The sequence below is a fragment of the Malurus melanocephalus genome, unplaced genomic scaffold (assembly GCF_030028575.1).
Source record: "Malurus melanocephalus ecotype Western Australia unplaced genomic scaffold, MMel_1.1 scaffold_141, whole genome shotgun sequence".
In the NCBI taxonomy this organism is placed as follows: domain Eukaryota; kingdom Metazoa; phylum Chordata; class Aves; order Passeriformes; family Maluridae; genus Malurus; species Malurus melanocephalus.
In genome coordinates, this window is record NW_026623373.1 from 1,201,500 (window position 1) to 1,224,910 (window position 23,411).

At 35.2% G+C, this 23,411-nt stretch overlaps 1 protein-coding gene across 1 annotated transcript in view; it reads right to left on the reverse strand.

Moving 5' to 3' along the window:
• The window catches only part of CPNE3 (copine 3), a 28,746-nt gene continuing 5,335 nt past the window's right edge, over positions 1-23,411 (reverse strand). Inside the window, exons 3-17 of the mRNA XM_057371107.1 lie at positions 18,895-19,034; positions 18,107-18,286; positions 16,862-16,936; positions 16,336-16,407; positions 15,445-15,528; positions 13,747-13,836; positions 10,092-10,190; positions 8,885-8,971; positions 8,281-8,340; positions 7,171-7,304; positions 6,717-6,771; positions 6,570-6,621; positions 5,833-5,966; positions 3,544-3,780; positions 1-2,171 (exon numbers count right to left, since the gene is read on the reverse strand). Coding sequence (XP_057227090.1) covers positions 2,061-2,171; positions 3,544-3,780; positions 5,833-5,966; positions 6,570-6,621; positions 6,717-6,771; positions 7,171-7,304; positions 8,281-8,340; positions 8,885-8,971; positions 10,092-10,190; positions 13,747-13,836; positions 15,445-15,528; positions 16,336-16,407; positions 16,862-16,936; positions 18,107-18,286; positions 18,895-19,026 — 1,602 coding nt within the window. The 5' untranslated portion in view covers positions 19,027-19,034 and the 3' untranslated portion in view covers positions 1-2,060. The remainder of the gene's footprint in view (positions 2,172-3,543; positions 3,781-5,832; positions 5,967-6,569; positions 6,622-6,716; positions 6,772-7,170; positions 7,305-8,280; positions 8,341-8,884; positions 8,972-10,091; positions 10,191-13,746; positions 13,837-15,444; positions 15,529-16,335; positions 16,408-16,861; positions 16,937-18,106; positions 18,287-18,894; positions 19,035-23,411) is intronic.

Sequence of the window (23,411 nt, forward strand, 5' to 3'; positions counted from 1 at the left end):
AAACTCAGAATTTTTATATAGAATACAGAAAAACAACAGGTTTTCTTTTACATGCAGCAGATAATTAGTATGATAATACCTACTTACACGTTTAAATGCTCTTCCATGGCAATGTAAATCAGAATTGGGAACACAAATCACAAATTCAGGTGCAGCATTATTTTTGGCAGACAGCTCAGAGGAACTTCAGTAGTATCCTGTACTCCTTTCAGTAGTACCATCCACTTCAATTAATGTAGACAAAGGATTAATACTGCATCCAGTTATCTCTGTACATGAAGCATATAGCTGTGGAACAATTTACTCTTCCAAATTATACACTCTCAATTTGCAGCACTTTGATTTAGGTTTATTATAAAAAACTTCCTTGATTTTAATACTTTAAGTTGCATATCTGACACTTCAYTGTAATTTATATATAAAGTAGTAACAGATTTGCACTGCACTGATAAAAGATGATTATAGATTTTTTTACATAAATATATGATTTACATTCAAAAAAAGAGCTTGGCTTAATATTAAACAAAGTCTCTTCCTTAGTATTTCACTACTTGATAGCATTTAGGGTGTCCTTTCACCAAGAAAATCGAAGTGTAGATAAATATATTCATTTACGATTGACTGATAAATGTCAACTGTCTACAAGGTATGTCTTCTGTAAAGTAAAGTAATCTCAATACATGTATCTTTTATTCATCAATGCTAACATGAATTCAGACTTTTGACAGATTGTACATGCAAGAAAAAAACCCCAAAAGCACACCAAGCAGTTCCAGCAATTGAAGTCCCATACACTATGACCTGGTGAAATCCCGAGTGTCCAAGTGTGCTAAATTTAGCATTATCCCATTCTGTTCTTACATACTACCAGTAGACCATCCACATGAGATCAGTTGGATGTCTAAACCACTTCAAATGTGAATTAATGTTCAAGACTGACATTTCAAAAGTGATAAATGTGACCTTTACATCCACTTATGTTACACAGAGTGACAGGGTCAGAAGASATCCTCAGCGAGCAGTATGCAGCTGGGGGACAAGAGACCTTCATCTGTCCACTAATCAAACACAACATGATTTACACTTGGTATAAAAGGTGAAGGGAAAACTCAGCCCAAGTAAATAAACCAGAAATTGTYTGCCTTAGAGAAATAGAGTATGATTATAGCATTAAGGCTTGAGAGACTTGACTTTCTTATGTCTTCCTAAAGGGAGAGAAAAAGGGAATATTGAGGTTTTTGCAGGCACTTTTCATTAGTGAGCTCATGGAAAAACAGCATGATTCAAAATAAGACAAAAGTAAATACACGCAGAGCTTTGAAGAACTGCCTTTACCTCCAAATATGCAGTTGTAAATCAGACAAAACTTTTTAATTAAAAAGTAAATTCCTACTTCACAAAAAGCCCTTTAAAGATCAATAGTCCTGACTGTTTAATGTGGGGGAAAAACCCAAAACTAAATCCCTACCAAGATAAAATCTGGAATTKCCATTTTCCAGTACACTGCACATTGGAACACATCTYACAGTGCTTACAGTAGTAGYCTCAAAGGCCAGTAGTATTCTTCTGAGATGACTGAGGTTTACCTTGTTCCACCCTATTTATTCCCATACTACCTTAAGAGAAGGTAATACTATAAAAGCATATACTTTAATGACTTCTTTGGCTTATGTTCTGAATCTACAGCCCTGAATCCCAGGAACTGCTCAAAGGCACTGAAGTGTGCAAGGAGGACCTTTACACTCTGTGGCACTTGTCTGAGTATAAAACAYCGGTGACCAAATTTTATTATCGTAGTGTAAAGTAACTCTTTTTTCCACTCTTACTTTTCAAAACCAAATGCATCCGTGTAAGCACTATCTCTCAAATCAACATCAAATATAAACACCAGTACTATTTTGGCCCATAAAAGGCACACTTGGCAAAGTGATTTGTAGGCAAAAGCTACAGACATTAGGATACAGAGGCATGTGTACATGTATACAGAAGTATCTTGAGAACCAAAGTCTGTAGATGCAGCAACTAAAGCAAGCACAAAATCTCTCCTCTGCTCAGCCCATTCATTTTGCAGCAGGATTCTTAGGAGGTTGGAGTTTGTAGGTGCTGAAGTAGTTCACCACTTGCTGAGGGACTTCTGCCAGGACACACTGAGCCAGAGCTTCTTTGGGAGACTTATAAAAAAAGAACACCAAGTTTCAGTTTCTGCCCACTGCTAACAGAGATTCYAAGGCAAGTAACAAGCACCTCTTCTAGAAGGCCAACCTAAAGTCTGACATCTTACAGAAGGCTTACACAGTGCCCTTGAGTGACAGACAGAAGCTTCCCTGTCAGCTTTACCTTCTCACTCCTGTTACCAGGAATCAGAGGGATGTCTTGTGCCACTGAAGTGAGAGGAGCTGAGTGCACAAAAGGCAGCCATGTCTGAAGATACCTTTTGTCATTTGAAATACAGATACCAGACTTCAGCCATGTAAACATACGTCCACTATCTGCTTAAGATGGCCCTTACGGGGCTTATCTAAATCATCTGTAATCTTTTGCACCAAGTCTCATCCACAATAACTGTATTTCTATGGAGCAGCTCTTCTGGAGATACTGTTTTTATTGTAAGATTAAATATCAATAAGAAAAAAAGTTTCCTCTTCTAGAATCTTAAAGCATTTGAATATGCAATATTATACTGAATACTGAACTTAGTTAATCTACATCCAAGTGGTTTACTTGATAAGCATATTCTGTATTGATTTTGCTCTCATTTCAGTTTGCCTAAGTTTCTSTAAGATTAAACAAAGAATTTGTATYAAAAGTGAAAACAAAAATACAAAAGCAAAATAAGAAGTTGTAAGGAGTATTACTAACAAGTTAATTARGACATGAAACAAAATTAGAATATATTAGGGTGGAAACAAAAATATTGATCTGATCTTGTCCATCCTAAGGAAATTTTGGTGGTTTTCTTTAGGTCAACTCTTTCCAACAATATGACACTTAAAAGTTGACTTCTGTTAGCCTACACATACTTTATTGGGYTTTATAGAAATTAAAAGCTATAAGGACTTCGTTCTTTCACTGACTTTTTTTGGTATATTTWCTTTCATGAAAATGAAAACTATCATCACTACTGCAGCCACACAGAATTTTTACTGATTATGACCTCCCTGATTATGACTTAGCCTTGAGTTTTAATACTGCACTAAATTGTGAGATTAATCCATATTCACAAATGGGCATCCACAATAAAAGGAAAAATTACCATAAGAACAAAACCATAGTAAGTTCTTCCTCACAAATGAAAAACACATCCATTTGTTTAATCAAGTCTGAGAGAGTTTTACAAAGGTCATTCAGCKGCAGCAGCTAATCAGAGATGCAGTGCTGGAACCAGAAACTTAGGGTTTTTTTGGTTTTTTAGCATCTGATAAAGGCTTGTCTAAGAATCCATCTTGGTGACATTACAAAATCTTAGAACTAGGTGTAGGACATCCTAGGAAGCCCAGCATGCTTCTACAACATTTATCAAGCATTATCAATAAGATTACTTACATTTTGGAACTTCCTGAATGGCACAAACTGGACAATGTCTCTGACAGCTGGYTCTCCTGTCGAGGACCTAAGAACTCCATCGTCACCATCGAGAAACTCCATAGCACTGAAGTCTGCTCCTCCAACACCAACGATGATAATGGACATGGGCAATTTGGAAGCATTGACTATGGCAGTCCGAGTTTGATCAAGGTCTGTTATCACACCATCCGTTATGATCAGAAGTATAAAGTATTGCTGGAAATCAATAAACACCATGTTAGAACAGAAATAGCAAACATTCAGGCACGTGCACTTAGAAAAACACATATACAGACCACATAGTGTTGCCACTTTTGCATACTCAATGTGCTCACTGAATTTTACAATCAAGATCTAATTTGTAGTCAGGCTTCATCTGCACAGTCTGAAGAAGCTTATAAGGACAATATAACCTTTTAAAAGAAAWCATCATTAAAGAGCCACCATCCAAAAACCGCAATGTTATCACCCTTCTTTTCTCAAAAAACCCCAGAAAAACCAAGAGTTAACCTATTTTCCCATTATTTGTTCTGGGATAAAAAGCAGTTTATTGAGGTTTTAGAAAGGTAACATTTGTGAAACTTGTATTTGTTTCCTTTCTGGTCTACCAATACCTTTATGAAACACTACCCTTTATTTCATTCATGGTAGTCCAAAAATTGCAAATCACACCTTTTAGTGTTGAAAAACACAGCCATTTCCAAATTCCTTTAATCATGTTTTCTAGAACCCTCATGAAGGTAATTACAAAAGTGTCTGAGACTACTCTGCAGTACATCAGTAATTTAGTAAAGTAACACCTAAGTTACTTCAACTATTCTGTTGGGACCTCTAAAAGCTGGCATCTTAACTTCTGTTCTGGATTGGAACACCAAAAACGAGCTTGAAGTACAAAGTCTGGAAACTATCAAATGCTTCTAGGATTTCTAGTCTTCCCTCACTTGGTTCATTTGACACTATTACCGAGCAGCACAAATTCAAATTCCAAAGAAACTCCCAATGTTCTTAGAAGTCTCTCGTCAGTACTTTCCTTCCCAGCTGCCTTTATCTACCTCCAAATAATTTTCTTCCCTTATCTTGTCTGTTCAGGTATCACATTTTATCCCTGCCTTCTGCTAGCCCATTCCCCTACTCTAGCAAGCACATCTACAAAGCAGTTATGACCACAGAAAGCTATAAGCAACAGCTGCAGGACAGCATATCACATTGGATTTATTTCTCTCTTCTCATACTTTCTTCCTACTGGAAAAAAAACCCAGCATCAGAATCAAAAGCCAATCCAAAATGACTATGATATGTATTAAATGTCAAGGCAGCAAATTGTCTTTCCTACATCCTTTCAGGTAGGAAAAATAGATCTCTTCCTAAACATATTACACAGTCAGAAATAAAAGTTAAAAGCAAAAMCAAAACTGATAAGAAGTTTGCTACTTTCCTGATATAGACAAATATTGATATAGATAGATACAGATAYAGATATATATGAMAGCTACTAKTGAAAGWCTACCAAGGCAAAACCTTACCAGCCTCATGGCATATGAAAATCCATAGCTCTATTTCAAATTGGTTCCCACAGACAATTTTACATGCAAAAATAGCTAATTTTATTTTCTGATTTTACATGACATCAAATACACCAGTATTTGCTGTCACTAATGACTTAGGATTTTCTCAATTTCCATGTATTATTATCTACATGATTCAATACTCAAGATCTGGTCTTCAGACTTTCTATTTCTAATGCAGTCAACAACTCATGCAAACCATTTTAGTATGGAGGAGGCCACAGCCCATACAGGACCTAAAGCTTTATAGTACAGTTAATTATCTGTATTGGTACCCAAGTATTAGGAGCTATACTATCCACTTCTTCACTACCTTAGTTAATTCTCTCTCTCAGCTATCTGATGTGAAACAAGGTCTAGTTGATTTTTTTCTCAGCTGAGGTTAAATCATTCTCTTATATGTAAAGGCTTAAATTAGACTTTAATCCTGTGCAATACTGCAAGAGATTTGAACAGAAGATACCATAAAGATGTTGTGTATTTTTAAGATTCTATTTCAATCTAAAGAGTTTATTTAGTTAATTGATGAGAGGGCTGCAAAAAACTTTTTATCTTTTTTAAGAGTAACAAACATTTATTCACAAAATAAAGGACCACCTGTCACACAAGTACACTTACAAATTTAAAGARAAAAGTAGTATTTATAAACCAGACGGAAAATAAAAAAGTAAGAAAAACACACACAGTACCATAAAGAACTTACAGATGCTGTTTGCTGTTGAGTAGCTGCAGCAGCAAATCTTGCCACATGATTTATAATTGGAGAAAAATTKGTTGGTCCATATAACTTCAGTTGAGGAAGACAGGCTCGATATGCATCAACAATGCCTTGGATCCCTAGAGAACAGAAACAGATCACATTATTTTCTTCATATTAGAATATTTTGCTGCACTTGATTTTTCTAAAGTTGTATAAATCAGTTACTTGAAGGGAGGATGAGAAGATTTGAAACTAACCAAGATGGAAAAAAAAATATTCACGAGCATAGAGGCTGTCAGCTTGACAAATGCTTAAGGCACATGCATAACATGACTGTGTGAACAGAAAGGCCAAATAGTGGGCACTCAAGGGTATGGAACTGAATTACAGCAGCTCTGTTCACCTGCCAGCTTGTGGTGCTTGGTGTGTGATCAGAGATGCCACACTAAACAGGCATCAGCAGCACCACACTCAAACGACGCAACTCCTCACCAGCAGCAAAGTRGAAYAAAATGGCTTGACAACACAAARSAACAATTCCCAGCCCTGTGCCCTGKCTGCTTAAACCTCTTCTYTCACAAATCATTACMGAAGAAATTGGTTATACAATTGTTTCCTGCAACAGGACTAAACTAATTATTTAACTAGAACAACATGATTCAGTTCACTTTTCAAGTGTCTTTATCCCTTCACCTTAGGCATTTTACTCTCTAGATCTGATATTGCTTTCTCAAACTTACCATTACAGAATGGGTTTGATGGGTTAAAATTTATTGGGAACTCATGAGACACCTGCGARGACACAGAAGACACAGTCAGGACTGTATATACAATCTCCTCCTAAGTAAGCACTTTCAGCTGTCTTAGGCAGTGCATTTACACATTACCTGAAAGGAAGGAGGGATTTGTGCACCAAATCCAAAGGCTGGAAACATCTTATCTCTAAAAGAGCAATTTTAAAGTTAGTGCCTTCCTTTAAAAGCTGCATAGTTCAGTAAGTTTAGTTATCAGTGCTGCCTTTAACCAYTAAAAATGCTATTTAAGAGGCAAAATTAAATGGAAGTTCCCCACTGTAATTATTTCAAGGACCAAAACTAGTCTTTAACACCAAACTGGCAAGAATGCAAGCATTTATTTAAATCAATGCCGCTATTACGAAAAGCCTTGCTTGTTTGCAGTAAACTCAAGTTTATACATGTAACTATATGATAGTGCAGTGATTATTATTGTTTAGTTCTATAATTTAACTCAGAAGTTTCATTCCAATATATCCGCGGACACCTTAAAAAACTACTACAAAAGTCTAAAAAAGTGATCCAAACAAAAAAATCTAACACTTACGTATCATAATCCTGAATGACCATCCCAACAGACCAAATGGCTGTTAGGTATTCATTAAYTCCATTAGGGCTGAGGTAATGCARGGAGTCCGGAGAGCGAGGGTCTCCATTGGAGCCTGTAAAATCTATCCCCACCTGTCAAATGCAGTATTTATATGTAATTGCTGTTAAGAGGTTAAATTATGCTTCTTATCTCTGGCAAAGTCAAAATGAAAATCATGAAAGAGTTGTAAACATGACATCTACAAATCTAACAGGAGCAGGTTTCTTGGAATATTAACACTCTTAAAACAATGCCACTACAAAACCCTCAAAAGATCTGCATCTCTCCGGAAGAGCTGAAATTACTTTCATCTGAATCATAGAATGGTTTGGCTTGGAAGAAGCCTTAAAGATCACCTAGTTCCAACTCCCCTGCCATGGGAAGGCACAGCTTTCACAAGACCAGGTTGCTCKAAGACCCATCCAACYTGGCTTTGAACATTTCCAGAGATGGGCCACCYACAGCTTCTCTGGGCACCCTGTCAGGTTTTCTTTYCAAACTGTGTTTGCTTTCAGTTACTATTCACAGAAGCTCTTCAAAAGCTGTTAAATTAATTTCATTCTGTATTGTGCCACACACACCTTTCCTCTCAGAAATACAACTAGCCAGGCTCCACGGAAGCCTGGACAGTTCTTTCTCTGACTTCAACAGGTTGTCTTTGCTTTGGTGATGAACCATATTACTAAGGTGTAGACACCTTACTGTTATTTGTTGTGCATTTGGTTCACAAATTACATAACTTAAGGGTCCTGACYCATATAATGACCTCTGCATGTGGCTTTCAAAGAACTGTAAATCTCTCCTTGATCTCCATCCACACAACTTAGCTAGTTCCTAATGAATATAACCAGAGGTTCAGAACTTTTTGCTAGGAGTGAAGACAGTTTTTTTTCTAAACAGACTAGAAGCACTCTGGCAAAATGGCTTCCTGTTCCATGCCACCGAACAGGAAGTCAATAACAAAAAAAACCAAAATATAATTATCAAATAAAAAGCACAAGCAATCAATTCTATCCTTAAATTTGTTCCAAAACTCAAAAGGTACTTCATATAAATGATTCAACTTACTGTGAAATTCAGTTGACACCCACCCATGATGTAATCAAGGAATGTGCATTCTACAATGATCTTAAAATAGAAGACAGAAATTTTGATTTTTTTTCAGTGGGAAAAAAACAGTAAGTATTATTGCAGCAGCTTCTGAGGTTCCACATTTGTTATCTTTACCCATAAAAAGGACTCATTTTGCCCTTTAGCTATCCCACCCACCCACTGCMCCTGGTGCAACGTGCCACCATACACTCAGTGCATCAGAATCAGGCCTTGAACAAAATTACAGCTCCAAAAGGACCTTCATTTCTAAAACAACACATWATGACAATTACAGAATTTTACTTCACCATAAAAGAGTGTGTTGGCAATTGCAGTGGTTGAGAAATGACTTTCACAAACTGACCTTTCTCTTCAAGAGAAAGTTAAGGGAAAGGGGAGGACAGATATGATTCAGATCTCAATTTGTATGCTTATATGAATCAGAATCCCTTAAATATTTACCGTGTCTGGAATTTTCAGAGATTTTAAAGCTTCTTACAGTTTGTAGGTGAAAATATACTAAATGAGAGTTGTTATTCCTTAACACTTAAAAACAGTCTTATCAGAATATATTACTGACCTCACAGTGCTTAACGCTCACAATACCAGAGTTTTTATAGTTCTTTTTCTTCTGTCTTTTCTTTTCATTGATGCACTCAAATTCAACCTGCATGAATGCAAACAAATACAACAAAAATACTGTAATATCATTTATGCAACAAATCTAATAATCCTTTTTTTTTCAGGACTGATACTTTGGGCTTATATTTAAAATGCAGTTCATTTCAAAAACCAGCAAAATTAAACCCAGCCTGCCCAATATCAGCATGAAAAAAACCTAACACATTCTGAAGACAGAAATCCTCTCTTACCCAAAGGGTTACAAATACATTTGTTTTGACAACCGTATTTCAAACAAAGAAATTCTGCACCATTTTCCCTCTGAGAATTCTGCTAGCAAYTTTCTTTTTGGTAAAGACATGAGAATTCAAACAAAGCATCAGTGTTTCCAACAGCTGTGGCTGGAATMATTATTTTTATTATTTATAACACTCAAAATATTGGAAAAGTATGAGTATGCACTCTTGTATATAGATCCTAGTATTTTTAATGTAGAAATAGCTGTAGGTCTTACACAACAAGAGGAATATATAGTAAAGTATCTTGATAACATACATAACATAAAAGTATTCATTTTATTGATAAGTTTGCTATGCCAACTTTTGTCTTCTACATGTAAGCCCTGCCTATTAAAAGGTTTGGAAACTTAATAGTTTGTAAGATCAGGAAGGGTAGGTCTTTAGGCTTTAGGGAAAAGCCACCTAGTGTAACACAGCTGGATTTTTGTGCAGTGGAATAAACACTGAATTTTCTCATATTCACTAGAGGATGCATGATAGTTAACAAGTGTCACACTTTTAAAATAAAGGATTAAGTAAAATCTGAAAAAATACTACAAGCTTTGGTCTTTTAACCGTAGTTAAATTTGTGCTGCATTCTGTCTTTTGGCAATGTAATTTTTTTTCAATTTCTGTATTTTTATGATTAGTGAAATTTGTTTGTGCTGATGGTTGGGCATTTAGATACATAATAATAAAAAYGGTAACCAAGACATTAACCCTTGGAAAATGGATGTATAATATAAATGCTGATTCAGCCTCAACTACAATAGCATTGTTAAGGTGTCAACTTTGATAACTGCAAGTCAGGAGACCTAAGTTTTGCTGCAATATGAGTAAAATAGCTTATCAAGGACACACTGGCAGCGTAGACTACGCAACACTTACAGGTGACGACCGAGATGCTTCCTTCAGTTTTGACATTGTCGTTTGAAAACTTCCTATGAGRTCATGAGACCCATCACTATCATAGTCATAGCACTCAACCTAAAAGGCAGCACAATTTAGTGTCAGTAACAGAAATGGCCCCACAAAAACACAACACTGCAAAGGCAAACCTGAACATCCCAAACATTCCTGTATTTTTATATCACAATTTTTCTTGCGTGGAAGTCTTAGAACTGCATCGAGTTGCACACAGACTAAGACTGGGTAGAAGCCAACACTCGCAGTTTCAAATTTAATCTTCCACACAAATGAAGGAGAGATGAGAATATTAAATAGAGTCAGGTCTTACATAAGCAAACAACATCAATTATATTGAACTATGTTTTGAGAGTGATGGGGTGTGAAAAGAGTAGGAAGACAATGTAGGGTTTTTTAYATTCATAACAGATCTGCACATCCAGCTAAAAATTTAGTAAATCAGGTATGTGAGCAATCATGAGAGTTTTAGCAATACTTTTCTATTACTGTTTTACTTCATTAATCCCCAAAATAACATAGAATTTATAAGCATATAAAGGTTCAGCCCTAAAGCTAGAAACATATTTTTTTTAAGATGAGCAAATTTAAAGAGTGGATCTGTTAAACTACAATCCACACTTCATGGATCTGAACGTCAACTAAAAATCTCTTTTCCTTCATTGAGAGTTTAATGCTAAGCTTTATCATTTAATCAATACACCTTTTTAATAGCCCAATCTACTAAAGAAGGCAGGACTGAAAAATGTTTTTTTTTCTTTTTGAAAACATGACCCAGCTGCCTTTCTATATAAAAATCTGGTTATCTAAGTTTATGCTAATTCCATCCACTTCTGATATTTTATTTCAGTTCAGCAACACAGACATGCTRTTTAACTTAAATCACAGAAAAACATACTAAAATAATTTAATAATGACAATGATAAATARTTACAATAATAAATTAAGAGTCAAGTAGGTATCCCACATTATTTGGAATCAAAATGCAAACTTCAAGAAAAATTTTCAGAATATGTATGGCTTAAACTGAATACCTATTTTCATGCCCATCTTTCAAGTCTGAAAATACTGTACGTTATATTCAAGAATCAATTTAGCTGATTACTTGAGCATTTCAGTTAGAAATAAAAAAGTAAAACAAACAACTTCAACATACACTTGAGCTTCTGAAAGAAATTAGGTTTCTGAAAACAAACAGTAATGTTGAAGCACAAAACATGATGTGTAGATTGGGAGTTCTGCTGTGCAGAACATGCCTCTCTCTTGCAGCGCGCACTACTACAACATCTTGAATTCACCAATAAATAGAAAAATGCATGCACATGCACTGAACAGCACCTTAAATCATGCAAGCAGCCAGAGAACCAACAGSCTAATTCATGTTCATGGCAGATGCTATGCAAATTCTCCTGAATGCCATCAGTTATGCCAATCAAATACTCAGCCAAGTGCTTCAGCATCTGAAATTAAAAACTGAAGACATCTCCCGACCCAATAGTTAAGATACCTGTCAGCACAGTCAGTACAGGTAATTYCCTTTTACTTCAAAGATATCAAAATTTGTCTTGCTTGATATATTTGACACATCCAARCCAATTTTTAATATTTATTCCACACATGAGAGAAGCACTTCATTTTTTTTTCCCGTATAAGCCCTCCTGCACATGTGTGCTGGGGRTGTCTTTTTATCCCATCCCATCTTTGGGTTTTGGTTTTTCTTTGAGGGTTTTTTGTTTTGTTTTGTTTTTAATTTGTTTTTCGTTTGTTTCGTGGGTTCTTTTTTTTGTTTGGTGGGTTTTGGGGGGATTTGTTTGTTTTGTTTGGGTTTTTTTTTTTKTTTGTTTGGGTTTTTTTGTTTAGTTTTTTGGGGTGTTTTGTTTTGGATTTGGGGTTTGTTTTGTTTATGTTTTGTGTCCAGGATGGTCACTGAAGACAACATGCAACAGCATTAGGGAACCATGTGATATAACCTATTTTGCCCAACAGAACAGGGCATGTTTGCTACAGATGAAAGGCTCACATTTTCTACACAGAAAAACTTCACTGACTGYAAACACACTCACATGGAACATAACAATGAATCAGAAGATAAAGAATCAACTTGGTTTGTGCACTGCTGGGCATACACAAACTAAGTTATTACAGAGGTGAAAAGCCACTCATAGGAAAATTGCTGGTTTTACTTACTATGACAAACAGCCCATTACACATGCAACTGTGTGCATATAAAAGTGTTAAAGGCATTGTTTAATCCTTCAATAATATTGCATAATACAATTCTGCCTACATTTTAATGTCTGAAGTGATGGGTCYTACATTTCTAAGTTAAGGCATAATKAAACTGCCGGTTGCAAGTCCATAAGTATTCCAAGTAAAGTTTATTTCCTCTGGATATAAACTTACACTTCTGAGGTAAGATTCCAAAGAACAGACTCTATTAAAATGATGATAGGGCTGAGAATAACTCTTCATAGATACATTTAGATCAATGGTCTATAACTTTAGTATGGCTGTTTACTGAAAAGGAGAAATATATTAATAGTAYATGGAGATGTAAGAGCTGTCACAGCTATTTTGGGGAAAAGGGAAGCAGAAAGGAATTAGATGGGGAAAAATCATAAAAGCAGAAAGGGAAGACAGTTCTGGGCTTGTAAAGTTGCTCATTAGTCTCCTCTATAAATATGTATTTAAAYCCATCYAGGTGCTTGTAACACCTAGATCCCYGTGGCTGTTAAGAATTTTCCAGAACTGCGTCAAGTCATATGTCTTATACCAATCACAGGCAAATCATGCTCTAAGYTTTCCTTCCCAGAGGAAGAACATCAGATATAGTGGTTTTGGGTTTCTTTTTCAAATGCTAAAATATCAGGTTTCTAACATGATCATAATAGCTTATAAATGGCATTTTGATTAGCTTTTTAGCTTCAATTCCAGCCCTAAAAGGAATTCCTGTCGAAAAACACCCAGAAGTTAAACACAATTTATCCAAGATAAAATCTGAAAACACAAAAAAATTAAGACCAGCTGTAGTAGAACTATCACTTCAGAGTTTTGGTTAACTTTMCGACAAAAAATCATTTTTATATGAAGAGAAAAAGTTGCTAAAACTAGTATTCACAAATTGTATCTGACTCACATCTGTTAGCTACTGTATTAAGTGTAATTTATTTTATCGGGCAGTATATTAATTCCATTAATGCTACGTGTTGCACCAGTAACAAAATACTACAAGATCCATTACACAGAACAAAGCATAATCCAGCCTTTACCATGCATCTTTCACTATACAGCATCTTTAACACTGCCAGGATTGGCTGATGCTAGAACTGTACAATTGAAATAAGAAACTGAACTGGTCATTTCAAAGATAGTTGTGTTCAACTGGTTTCCCAGACTTTCAAAGCCCAACTTCTGCCACACAATGCATCACAAATTTGCAGTGTTTTCTTTATTTCCCCTAAACATGCATGCGTATCTGTGCCTTTCAAATAAGATACCTAGTACTTTCAGTTAAATTTGAAACAAAAAARCTCACAGTAACTAGAATAACACATCTTCCCCTTATTACATATTTTCATTTTTAATGCATTAATTTATGCATGCATTTAATATACATTACCTTGATTGACTTATCCATGTCACTGTAACACAGAGAGTTGAGAGAGATTTTAAAGGGCCTCCAAACAGGATTCAGGTTGTTTTTAATAACCTGTTGAAAGAAAAAAAAGGCAGAACACCATTGTTCACAAGGGTGGAAAGTAGTCATTATAACGGGTCATACCTTCATGCCACAACATTTGTATGCAAAAAAACAGCTGACTAATGCTGCTGTCAATGCACTCCAAATCCTAATATACAGGATATAAACAAACTACTCTTAAAATGCAGTATCATTGYTCAAAAAGAGATGCTCTCTTTCAGCTCCACATTTTGCTAGACTTCACTGTCACTTACTATATTCTTCAGCTACTGCACTGCAAAAATACTAAATTTATCTTTGCATAAATAGATACTGGYTGCTTTCTTTTAATAAGCACACATATATACACMTACACACATATAAAGGCATCAGTTACTAAGAATGAGTGAAAAAAATATTATATTGGAATAAATTCTGAACAYATCAGTGCTCTGGAGATTACAGTTCACTCACGCTTATTATTTATTCTGAAATGTCGTTTTTGTAAATACTCCCTCAAAAATTCACAGTGTAGTAAAGTCAAAACAATGTKCGAGGATAAAAGACTTCTCAGGCTGAACACTAAAGAACTGTTTTGTACAAATAGTACTGAAGGATCTTAAGAATGTGTCACTGTTAAGTACCTGTAAATATACCTGATACACCAAATAATGGTCTTACAAAAAYACAAGAAACTACACACCACATGCACTGCTTAACTAATAGTAATTAACAATGGTATTGCTTCCAGCACTGTAGGAGTGCTAAGAAAGAAATGTCTCTTGAAAACAAAAACAATAAAAAGAGCAGTTAGTAACAAAAAGGAGTTTTTGGAACCTGCAACATAAAAAACTAATCCAGCAGAYGTTATTAAGCTGGAACAATCAATTCTGGATTTGTTACTGAAGTTGATGAATGAAATCAACATAGAAAAGATGTACTTTAATCAGAAGAACCACCTCATAAGTGAAACTATTTTTATAAGTATGACAGAAAGGATTTATACTTCTTCAATACCCACATTTCAAAATGAATACAGTCACCACTTCCAAYGGGCACAGCACCTCAGCTGTGACTGGGCCCTGAGCTGTCACTACAGTGAGACATTTTGAAACCCTGGCAGCTGCTGTCATAGGACCCCTATCCTCCTCCTGGGTGAAAGGCTGCTGCTGCTCAAGCAGGTTTTCCCTCACTCTGCATCCTCCTTGGCCTGCCCTTGCTATGCAAGCATTCAGCATTATTACTTTCACTAGCAAAGGTATGGCCAGGTGACACTTTGCTGAGAACAGCATAGTCAGGAATGCCAAAGTCATACCCCAGCACCGGGYAGGACAAATGTCCGTGTGAGTATTAAGCTCTCTTTCAAAATATTTTTCTCCTAGATTGCTGAAAGTTAAAGAAAAACAAAAAGTATTTTCCTTTCAAACAGAATGGCATAAAACAAAATAAATCAGAATAAGGAGAATAAGGTAGATTTCCCAGAAAAATCAGTGGAAGARATGATGGAATTTCTAACTTGTGTGCATGTCAACTCCCAGGCCAGTCAATTCTTTTTGTAAGGCATTGTATCTCTAGTGCTGTGACATACTGGAAATTAAATAACCTAAACCTCTTAGCTGTTAGCTAAAAATATCCTACCTCTGTTCTGTGAACCATCACCCAGTTTCCATCTCCAGTCTGTTTGTGGAATTCCAGATAAGGATCTGACTTTCCAAAAAAATCCTGTATTTAAATAACATGCAATTATCTCAGAACAGSCCGTAGCATGAATACTGTTAAATTCTAGTTAACACATAGATTAACAAAAAGTAAATTYAGGGAACAGAAGCTTTAGATGATGAATTGCAAGGCTGATTTTATATTACCATCTGTGGAAGAGAAAAAGAAAGTGGGTAATGTCTTTCAGTTTAGGATAAAAATGTCCACATATCAAATACCTGACAGTTCAAKCAAAAGAATATTTATACCAATAAGTACTACAATGGAAAGACAAAAAAACAAAGTATTTCATCCAGTTAAAAAAAAAGTATCACTAACTCAAAAGGTAAAAATAAAAAAAAAATTCTATTACTGTCTTAATTTTGTTTTTGAAAGTCTTTCTATATACAGTAATTTTAGCCAGCCCTATAYTTAACATAACAAAATTACACACACTAAGTATACCCTTCACCATTTATTTCAGAGAGGTAGTAAGCAATCATTTATATTGTCATTCAAACCAATGGATATACAAAACTCCCTTAGATTTATGAATAAATGTAAGGATTTACATTTAAATGGGAGTGTGTTGCTCATGSACTAGCCCTGAAATGCATTTATCTTACTTAGAAATACATTACAATTAATTTCAAAAAMGTCAATGAAGTTACTCTGTAGCAATCTTACTTCAATTTTTTTTTCTCAGTACAAGTAAAATCTTAATGGATTTTATTTTTTATGCAAAAATAARAATGAATACTTAAATGTTTCCCACTTTGACAAGATTCTGATTTTACTGMTTTATCWAAGAAACAGCAATCACTTAAATACCTTGTTGTCCAGTTTCCTTGCTTCTATTTCCAATATAACCACYCTGTTATCCTTCACTTCTTCTGCTGTAATCTGGGTAGACAAGCAAAATACTAGCTTTTTATTCAGGAACAACACAGCTTTTTCATATTCACAGCATTCCTATGACAGGCTCATTAAAAAAAAATCCCATGTTTTCTCAAAAATGGAGCATTAAAAAATGGGTGGGGAGGTGGGGAGAGAGAAACAATTTAATTTGATATTGKGATTCCATTCTATCTATTTACCATAAATGATGGCACTGATAAAGATATGCCTCTAACAGTAACTGGATGCCCTAATGATGTATGCAATGGGACTTTATTGTACAGAAGGTGGGCTGCTATTGGATGACAAAAATGTATATTAATGGAGGGAAAAAAATGTTTTACAATACTTTTCGCAGCACTATAGAATAGACACACTGCATTCAAACCATTAACTTAAAACAAAACCCAGAAACAATTAAGGATGAACTCTGAAGAGATTTATTTCTTAACTGTCTTACCATAATGCTTCCTYTTCCAGCAGGTTTGCCATTTTTAAGTACTAATGGTTTTGTCAGAGTCCTGCTAGAAACTATCTGCCAAGACAAAATTTGATTATCAAGCATTATTAATGCAATTTAACAGATTTTCAAAGGAATTAAACTAGCTAGTGAGGCATTTTCATTTTAGGAATTTTTTCTTTATTGTGAAGATGACAGCATTACATTTACTCCTCATAATCTTCTATGAATAAATAGRTATTACTTGATACACTTCAAAATTTTAAAATACGTATGCAGATGAACACTTAAAGAGCTTCAAGAGCAGTAAGAAATAAAATGTCATCTAGTAACATGATACACRCATGGACAAAAATAATATCTTATGTTCCAATTTCAAATTGTTCTTTACATTTTTCACACAGACTTTTAAAATGCATGTAAGGTATATCTGATAAATGGATTCAGCAAAAGATTTATAAATACAATGTCTGTCACTAAAAAAAACCATCAGCCTCCCCCTGCACTGTTTCCAGCTGATTCTATTTTACYCTATTGAGGCAATGCTTCCTCACAAGTGTGTCTATTCATTCTACAGGTCCTTCTGTATTTTAAGAATGAATGTTTAATTTTAAATTGACATTGAATTTCAGTTCACAATGCCTCTATCTTTATAATGCACTTAAAATAAATATACTTAAGACACAGRGCAGGAAAAGACCCAAGATAACTTTTGTGAGAAGTGGCTTTGAAGGATCTATTCAAAAGAACAAGTCAAAAAGAAGCTGCCCAATTGTGATAGCATCAATAGCAGAATATGATGGGGAAATGGAAGTAAAATCTACAGCTGGCAGAACTAGGATCTGCTTGCATTGAGTGGAARGCAGATTACAAGGATAACATGGCCCTTGTGAAYGCTCATACATTGTTCTACACTGATTCTCTTTTTATGGAGCATAAAAATAGGAATTTGAGCATTAGAGCAAATAAATAGCAATTACCATAACTTTGTGTTTATTGATAGTCCACTTACTTTTAGACAGCAATCCAACAGTCACCACCCTAGAGCACATTTCAGGGCATCATCTCAAGACCTTTTGCAAATAAAATGTATATATACTGAACTGAGGCTTGAAAAAACAAATGAAGGGAATCCTATTCAACTTAAGAGTACTCCAACCACATGAGAACATAATGATATATTTAGGGTAAAAGTGGTTAATTATTTTCATTAAAAATTCTATGGGAAATTGTCTGCATGCTTACCTGTCCCAGCGTACATTCTAATTCTCCTAAAAAGTCATCATCACTCAGCTCAAAGGTTTTGTTATCGATGTCATATATTCCRAACTTAAGTTTCTGAACTAGCTCAAAATAATAATCAATTAAGAATTTCTTGGCAAACTTTGGGTTCAAGGAATTCTTAACTCTTTCTGTGCGATCAACCTGCAATTAGATAGATACMGCTTTAGCCGATATTTCACAAACTAAACAAGCAAGCAAATCAAATAACATATTATTACAGACATTCAAAAGTTCTTATAGCACAAAAAATACCTTCCTAAAAACCTTTCATCAAATACAAATTAAATTAAAAAAATATGATATGGTATGATATTAACACTTTATATTACAAAACCTGYTGCTCTAAGTTAGGGATACTTGAACTGTTTTTCATCACTCCCTCTAAGAAAGGACCTAGTTCTGCACAGGGAAGACCAATGTAAAATCTTATATTGTCAAATCCAGGATGAGATCCTAGTTTTGGAGTCCTGTATTTATAAAAGGCTATAAAAGACACTTAAGGCTTCTTCTGTTGGCCCACACATGGCTGGGGAACAGTCCTAAAAATCAGACTGTTGAAAGTATTTAACAGGAAATGATTATTACTGTGCTGCCCATATAACTATTAGGGACATCATCCAATGAAAAGTATTCAGAAGTGCTGGTATAAAATTAAAATATTTTAATGAWATCATAAGCTATAGTATTTTAAAAGGTCCAACAAGTCAGAATGTGTTTTTAGCAGATTTGTGAGAAGCATCAGACTGTACCTCATACCACTGCTGACCACTTGTGTTCTGGAGAAGCACACACAGAGGGTCTGACTTGGAACCAACRTCTTTATCCAAGAGATTGGTGCAGGCAACAGTCAGCTCCACCTTTGTCACACACTGCGCCGCCATTTGKTATGCTAGAAAGCAGTAACAGAAATCGTTTATAAAACGGACTGAAATGCAAACAATGGGATTGTCACAATGCATTAATTCCCTAACTGATCACTAGAAGTGTTAGCTTGTCAGGAGTGATAATTTGAGGTTACAAATGCAAATTTAAAAATTTATGATGTAACAACATTACAGCATTATCACCCCTCTTGTCTTTGCCTCACAGTTATAAAAAATTAATTTCAAAATCTGAACATAAAAAATGACATCAGGTTTCTTACTACACTTGAGGAACCAAATGAAAAATGGAATATACCTCAAAGAGAGCACAGTGGTTTGAACTGCTGACAATAAACTTCAGAAAGTTTAAGTGAAATCCTTACATTATAAAAATGCCAGCATCTTAGAATGTAGATATTATCGATATTTCCTTGAAAAAGGAAAAAAATCATTTGACATCCTCCTCTACCAAACCTTTGTAACACAATGCTGAAATCATAAGCATGTCAGAATTGGAAAAGGAATTTAAGCAGGTAACAGGTGATCTGCTTTAGTAAATCTACAAAAACAACTACAATTTTCAATAACAAGGATAAACACTTTGAAGTCAAGTAACAASTGAGAACTTGAGGGATCTGTTCTTTCTGAAGATACATTTAAGAAAAAAATAACTGAAAGCACTGTTACATTTTCTCCTTAAGCACCTCAATCTTTCTCCACTGGAACTAAGACCAGCAGATATTACAAACCTACAGAAACAATTTGATTATGAATCCCACAGTTATGAATCCCACACTAGGAKGCATTTGCAAGCCCAAGTAAGTTGGAGCACCATATTATTTGCTAAATTTAAAAAAAAAAAAAAAATCTCCATAATTATACACTTTGAGGGTAGAGTTGATCATTTCCAGTAACTYTTGGGGAAGCAAACCTCTAGAGTACAATCCTCCTTGACTCAGACACCGAAACTTCCAAATCTTTCCACAAGCCACCTACCCCAGAGGCTCCCAAACTTCTTTAGTTTCAGGTTTGCCTTCTCTCCAGTAAATCCACAGCCTAGACCAAGTATCCCTTTGGATTAATTTATCTTAAAAGTGCATGAGACACCAAATAGAACAAGACAGAATGAAAGGTATCTGCTTGTGTCTAGTCAGCTCACTTGCAACATATACATGCAGTATATTTGAATATGAAACTATGCTTAACCCAACCCAGCTCTCTCCCTTTCACTGTACTCATAAGATATTTCACTAAAAAGAATGTTTTTTTTAGAGGCAAAAAGGGAAAGGAACATGGAAAATACAAAGAACAAACTGAAAACAGAAGAAAAAAAACATTGTGGCTGAGGGAATTTTCCTGAGGCTTCTTGTATTCCACTAGGGTACAATTCACAAATTGCCTCATCTCCATTTTGCTGTCTTAGTTAGTGATGGATCTTTTGGAGACTCTAGTATATATAAATTATCTGTAAAAGAAACACTCAAACATCTACACATATATTTTAAGCATGTCAGATTCATGGAAATCCTCATGCACGTCCCAAACACCTAAATGTGATTTCTTCTTTGAGTATCTTTTTCATCCCAAGACTTTATGAAGTTTAATTCATTGTCCTTGAGGGGAAAAGYGTGAAGGTCTAAGTATTTAAATAGTTTTTAAACCAATTGTTTYCAGGCTTAGAAAGCATACCTCTTAAAAGCAGTCTGCCCCTTTTTTCCTGGTTCTCTTTACACTGGTATTTTCCATTCCCTATTGCTTTCCTGGCTGCCACACTGAGCTCATTAACAGYCAGTGCTTTTCCCACAGAATCCAGTGCAGACCAGTACATGATCCCTTAATGGCAGTTTCCAGAAAAACAACTTTCTACTGACAAAACGATGCTCTAACACCCACTGATGCTGCAATAATAAGTAGAAAGGGTTTTCAYGAAATTCAACAGAATTTAAACTTGAATTGAGATGCATTTTTAAAYGAGTCAAAATTTTCTTGCTTCATCTTGCCTGAAACTCATTATTAAGAGTCCTTGAAATCTGCAGCTACATTTCTTTTGTTAAGGCAATATTTCCAAAATCACTGGCAAATGGATAGCATCTAGTCAACCTGTTTCTTTTGTTAAGGTAATATTTCCAAAATCACTAGTAAACGGATAGCACCCAGTCAACCTAAAAATATGGTCAGCTTTTCTTCCTTTTTGTCTGTGTGTACRTCTCACTTYTTGTACATYTYAAGTACTTTCTCACATGAACACATCAATTCTGTTATTTCCTTTCCTCTTCCATGTCACCAATTCTACCACTATGTATCTAATGCAAGAAAAGAGCAGATTAAGTAAAAGAGGTACTCTGAAAAGAATCCTTTAGCTCAGAGAAGGGAAGAAAAAAAGGCTGATTCCCTTCCCTGAAATGCAAATCTCATTTGAGRTAAAACAACTGTTTCCACATCATATAAAATGCAATTTGCAACAAGAACATGCATTTATTAAAGGGGAGGATTCTCAAAATCCAGACAAAGAATAAAACCTCATAAATCACAAGATGGTCTTTTAATTTTTACCATTTCTAGTTTTGAAAAATATGGAAGATGAAGAATAATGCAAGGCATTTTCCTCGGAARTTCTGAGAATATTAGGCATCTATATAATAGATTGAAGAAGTCTGTAATACTAATGCATTTCAAGAAATAATTTTAAAAGCATGTTTTTCTCCATCAAACTGACACATTTTACAACAAACAGCTACATAAACCTGATTTTTGGTAACATTATTATTATTAAAAGTTTTTAGAATAGTTATTAGCAAGAAAAAGTCATGTCTCTTTAACCCAAACTGGTATTTAAGGTAGTGAAACTTAGTAAATGACAACTTAGTAAACTTAGAAACTTAGTAAACAACAAGAGATACTTCTGTTTCAACATTGCACAGCTTACAGAATTTGCAGAGGGCACACAAGCTTCACATGTGTGAAGCTAGAGCTCCGCCCATGCTGCAAAAATCCTCTCATCCCAAATTCATGAAACAAAGAAATATCCCAGCTCCACCCAATTCTCTTCACTTCTAAAAGTCTGTGTTAGCTGAAAAGTTCCAAACAGTTTTGAGAGGTGGGTGGTACGATTTCTAATGATGATAAACATCCTCAAAGATCAGTACTTATCACATAAGCAAAGAACCTCTTCTTTGGATGGAAATTGAGGACTTGAATCGCTCCAAGTGAAAATAAATCATGGCTGTACTAGTGCCTTACCCTTGAAATGCCATTCTGCAACACATCTAATAGGCAAACAAAATGTAAAATATTCTAGATACATGACTAGATTACTTCAACGTTTGRGATTCTGGAGTAACTTTACATGGACAGATTATATTGTTTGGGCTGTGGTAGGATGAGCCTTGATTGCCAGTAAGTTACAACACATAAAAGATTTAGTTATTTAAWTAGTTAGTGTTATTGAAGTAGCTGTGCTCCGCATTGGTCAAATTTAATTAAGACCAAGCTTGTTTTTCTCAAGCTATCAACTGCTTGTCCTCCATGTAGGGTACACCACAAAGGGAGGCAAAGCACATCACAGTGTGTGCAGATGATAGCTTCATCATCCTTTTATTGAAATAGCTTCTATGACTGCAGGAGAATATCAGGCTTAAAAAAAAAAATCTGGTCAGGAAAGACTGAAAATTATTATATAAATTGTGCAGCAGAACTTGCAACATTCAGACTCTGAACTGTGACAATACTCAATGACAAGGGATCCTCTGCCACGTCTAGGCTGCTCAAGACCATGATTAGGTCAACTAGGAATAAGACAAGTCTTTCTGCTTAAGCTGTAATTATCAAARTAAAAACCTAAGTCAAGGACTAGTCTTGTCTTGCAGTTTTATAGATCAGAATGTTCGTTTAATTCCAGTGATGATTMTAATGAAGATAAGTGGTACACATCAAACCAAGTCATTGTCTGCTTTTCAAGCGAAACTGCAAACATGGAAACCTGGAAAGGAATAGATCTATTATCAGAGCAAACTAACAATGCAGTTGGGAAGTGCCAGACTGCAGCAATCCTCACTATGCTGCAATGTCAGAGGACAGTATTGGTGTGCCCAGATAACCTTCCAGAGCATTACAATGACATGTTCACAATTATAGCTGCATCCAATCTGACAAGCAGAAATACCTAACCAGGAGACAAAAGACTAATGAAATGGGTTTGGCATCACTTTAGTCACAAGYCTTTAGTCACAAGTCTCAAACCTGTTCTGAAGTAAATTATTGCTGTCATAGAATATTTCCTAGTTMCTGTGAACTACTAATGGCAACATATCAAAAATCTGCATTTGTAGATATCTCAGGGCAGAAATGGACACAGAAGGGCCATGAGAAACTTGTAAATAAAGTCTATCCCTGATCAGCTAATC